At 40.2% G+C, this 4,105-nt stretch overlaps 1 protein-coding gene across 7 annotated transcripts in view; it reads left to right on the top strand.

The window, feature by feature from the left end:
- osbpl8 (oxysterol binding protein like 8) overlaps positions 1 to 4,105 on the top strand; it is a 75,963-nt gene that overhangs the window by 61,060 nt on the left and 10,798 nt on the right. For all 7 annotated transcript variants that reach the window (XM_015378438.1, XM_015378441.1, XM_015378442.1 and 4 more), the window contains 5 exons: positions 1,670 to 1,743; positions 2,194 to 2,274; positions 2,528 to 2,629; positions 2,746 to 2,949; positions 3,740 to 3,824. In XM_015378438.1, the coding sequence (XP_015233924.1) occupies positions 1,670 to 1,743; positions 2,194 to 2,274; positions 2,528 to 2,629; positions 2,746 to 2,949; positions 3,740 to 3,824 (546 nt within the window). The remainder of the gene's footprint in view (positions 1 to 1,669; positions 1,744 to 2,193; positions 2,275 to 2,527; positions 2,630 to 2,745; positions 2,950 to 3,739; positions 3,825 to 4,105) is intronic.

The following is a 4,105-nucleotide window of genomic DNA, read 5'->3' as shown; positions in this document are numbered from 1 at the left end:
TATAGTAACAACAAATTGGTAACTACGAATTAGAGCATAATTCTTATATATTTAAAAAACTAACACAGTTTATTTTAAAGATTGTATGCAAACTATTGGTACTTCAACAGACCAGGAAGCAGATTTCTCATCTCCATCAGAAACCGCACATATTCTGGATGCTGATGGGGATTTTTTAAATGTCATATTAAATTGACCGTTCATTTCTGCATGTTTTGCTTCTACGGATTTAACGATAATATCGCGCATGCTCTCCCCGAGCTCCGAGGATAAGTGGGAGCACAGCAATACGGGAGGAAGAGTGGAGGCTCTAGGCTTTGCTTTGCGCAGGAGGTCTGGAGCGCTGCAGGGCAGAGCAGAGGATGTGGGATTTCGGGGTAACAGGAGGAGCGCTGCAAGCGACGTTTAGACACTGTTGTCAGGCCACATGTGGTAATTCATAAATGTTTTAAATCAGGTTGGGTCCGTACTAGCCAGCAGGTGGGTCTGGATCCAGACCGCGGTCCGTTAATCCGTGACCTCTGCATTAAACCGAAGCCAAGAGTAACGAGTAAAGTTTAAAAATGTAAGGAATAGAAAGTACAGATACTTCTGTGAAAATGTTATGAGTAGAAGTCAGAAGTAGGAGGAATAATACGCAATGGAGTAAAGTATAGATACCTAAATAGCGCACTTAAGTACAGTAACAAAGTATTTGTACTTCCTTACTTGACACCTCTGGTCCAAATCATAGCTGTTTGACCATAGAGATTATTTTCAGCTGATATATTCTTGGATTTTTTTTTCTCCAAAAGACGAGGTTTCAGAACTTTCTGTAGACTACTTAGACACAAATTTACAAATCTATACTAAAGTGTTTTAAGAGAGAAAAAGTCACACATTTAACTTGCTAGTTGAAGCCGAGGAGCAGAGGATGTAGCTTTTGTTTCCAGTTTTTTTTAAGCCGGTCTGATTTGTGAATCTAACCAGCTTACTGCTCCATATCACAGACATGCCATTTAAAAATAAGATGCCACAGGCGGTCCTCTGCTCTCTCAGCAGAACACCGGTGTCCTGGGGTTTGGGAAGAGAAAGCATCAAATATTCACAGGCCCTCCTGTCCCTGTGGAACCAGCACTGTCTCTGACTCCTGTGCCCCCAGCAGGGGGTCTCTTGTTTGGTTTGGGGAATTGGTTTAAGAACACACTAATTGGAATAAGACTTTGCTGAAGTGGAAGTCAAGCTCCTCTTTGGATAAGGTTCTCCTGACCTCAGCACTGATGACATATTCTTATCAGGCTTTAGCTTGATGCCTATTTTACCCTGAGATCAGGAAATTTAAACCTCTATAAACCTTTTTTCAATATTAAAACAGTCAACAAACCAAATAAATCGACATTTTTATTCTTGGTGGTCCTGCTTTTTCTTGAGCTGACCCCTTTCACCGGGACAGCTTTTAGATCTCCTTATTCAAACAGCTAGCCTAACACTAAATAAAGCTAAACTTTTCTCTACATTTTTATTTCAGAAGAAATAAAAGGTCATATTGAGAATTGCAATAAAATATGTTGGTGTCTGAGTGAATTCAGAAGAAAAATGACACAATCAACGAGGCATTTCGACCAAAAGGAGCAAACAGACCTGTTAGAAGTGAACCTCAACATATTCTGTTCTCTACTTTTTATTCCAGGTTTCGAGAGAGTGAAGGAGGACCTGCTGCCTCTGCCTTTGAAGGAGGACTCTAATTCCATATCAAAGAGCAAGGTAACAAGAACAAACCTTGATTAAGGCTTAGAAAGCAAACAACTGCCTGTTTTATTGTAGTTGTCGTCACAAGAATAATTTAATCTTTGGGATTACACCACGGTTTAACTTTCCCAGGCTTGCATTAAGAGTTAGCCACCACCGGGATGACTCATACACTATGTAAAATATTAAGCAGCTCCAGTTCTCGTTTCCACTCAGCTTGATGTCTAGAAGATGTAGATATCTGTCAGTAATCCTGGTAAAATCAACTGCCGTCCAGTTTGTAAAGAATCATTAATTGTTAGCAGTGAAAAGTATTTACCCCCTTTGAAGCAAACATGCTCAGTTTGTCTTTGTTGTTTCTTCATTCATTTTCCACAAGTGCTCAAGGATGTTTACCTGGTGGAATAAGCACTGATTCTTTAATTTATTACATTTTTTTCCTCCCTCTTCTGTTTTTTTTTTCAGTCGGAAACCAAGCTTTACAATGGCTCAGATAAAGACGTGCCCACGTCTGGTGGAAAGCTCACCAAGAAGGAGTCCCTCAAGGTGAGAAAGCTCTAAATCAGCTTAAGTCCCACATATCCGGATTCTGATTCCCGGTAGAGGCGTCGCAAGCTGTAAAAATACACATTTATCCAGGTTGGGTGTTGTATAATCATGGATTTCTGTAGCATACTCTAAGTTTAGAGTATTTGTGTAGTGAGAAACTATTTCTCAGATTCAGCTGTTGTTTTAATGTAACAACAACAGCAAACCGTGACATGCAGCTTGTTCTTCATAATTCCTGTGCAATCTGCAGGTACAGAAAAAGAACTACAGAGAAGAGAAGAAGAGGGCGACCAAGGAGCTGCTCAGCACCATCACAGATCCCTCTGTTATCGTCATGGCCGACTGGCTGAAGGTGGGCCGGCTCTCCTCTGTAACTTATTTTCACGGATGTTTTAGCGGAACGACGTAGAACTTTTGGAAGCAGAAGTAGATCAGATCAGTGGTCACCTACTGTTCTTCTGTCTTCAGATCCGAGGCACGCTAAAGAGCTGGACCAAGCTTTGGTGTGTGCTGAAACCGGGCGTCCTGCTCATATACAAGACTCACAAAAACGGCCAGTGGGTGGGAACGGTACTGCTAAATGCCTGCGAACTCATCGAGAGGCCTTCCAAGAAGGATGGCTTCTGCTTCAAGCTCTTCCACCCACTGGAGCAGTCCATCTGGGCTGTTAAGGTCAGAAAATACCAACTAAAGATCGATAATTAATTCTAAGCAGCTTCCAAAAGTAACAATTCCTTACCTGAAATAAAATTTAAAAAAAGCGTCAGATACATTTTTAAAGGAACTTTTTCGCTTTTTTTTTTTTTTTTAACCCTACAGCATCATACATCCTCCACCATGCCTATCCATGGGCATTGTTTGCTAACCTGACGAGCAGGCGGGTTGATGCCTTTTTTTTATTTTTTATCCTTGCAATTTTCCTGCTCTGAAGTAAGAGAAAATACAAACGGGGGATCTGTTTCATACCCAGATTTGGACATTAAGTTATAATTAGGAGAACATCCTGCTGTAATTTAGAACAAAGAAGATTATTCGCCCAGGAAGCCATTTTCATATTTGGCAGCCCACACGCTCCACTGTTCTCTGCTCTCAATTGGCCTCTCGAGCTGTAATTTGTTATTCATCACGGACCATGAAAGCTCTGAGACATTTGTGTTTGTTTTAAAGAGCTGTCCTACTCTGCTGCTTCACCAAAATTTAGCTCCTCACTCATTCAGCATCTGCCCTCTCTGTCTGCTCATATTTATGTATAAGTTCCTTTGCATAATGATTGATTCACTGTAGTTTACCATTATGGGATCTGTACTAATACTAAATGACATATATGTAAAAAAAAACATGAAAAACAATGAGAAGCTGCCAAAGGTTTGACATCCTGGTCTTCAAACTTATTCAACATTTGATTTTAGACTTAATGATGTATTTATCTTTTCTTCCGATCTCTGTCTTTTTCTGTCATCAGGGACCTAAAGGAGAAGCAGTGGGCTCCATCACGCAACCGTTACCCAGCAGCCACCTCATCTTCCGAGCCGCGTCAGAATCTGACGGTAAGAGATGGGCTGTGATCTCTAAACGATTAAACCACTAAGACTCAAACTAACACATTCACTTAGTACTTTCCTCAGCAAAATTATTCACACATAACTTTTCACATTTTTTCTATTGTTAAAACCTTAAACTTAGATGTACTTTCAATAATAAATGAAATGAAAAATGCTTTCCCAATAGCTTAACTTTAAACTTGTAAGCCTACCTTATTAGGGATTTAATCAAAGCAGGTTTTTAATGCCAATTTCAGCTTTAAGGAGTGGACAAGTGTGTTTTCTCT

Source organism: Cyprinodon variegatus, unplaced genomic scaffold, assembly GCF_000732505.1.
Source record: "Cyprinodon variegatus isolate N-32 unplaced genomic scaffold, C_variegatus-1.0 Scaffold172, whole genome shotgun sequence".
Lineage (NCBI taxonomy): Eukaryota > Metazoa > Chordata > Actinopteri > Cyprinodontiformes > Cyprinodontidae > Cyprinodon > Cyprinodon variegatus.
This window is presented reverse-complemented; position numbering and strand designations above follow the sequence as displayed.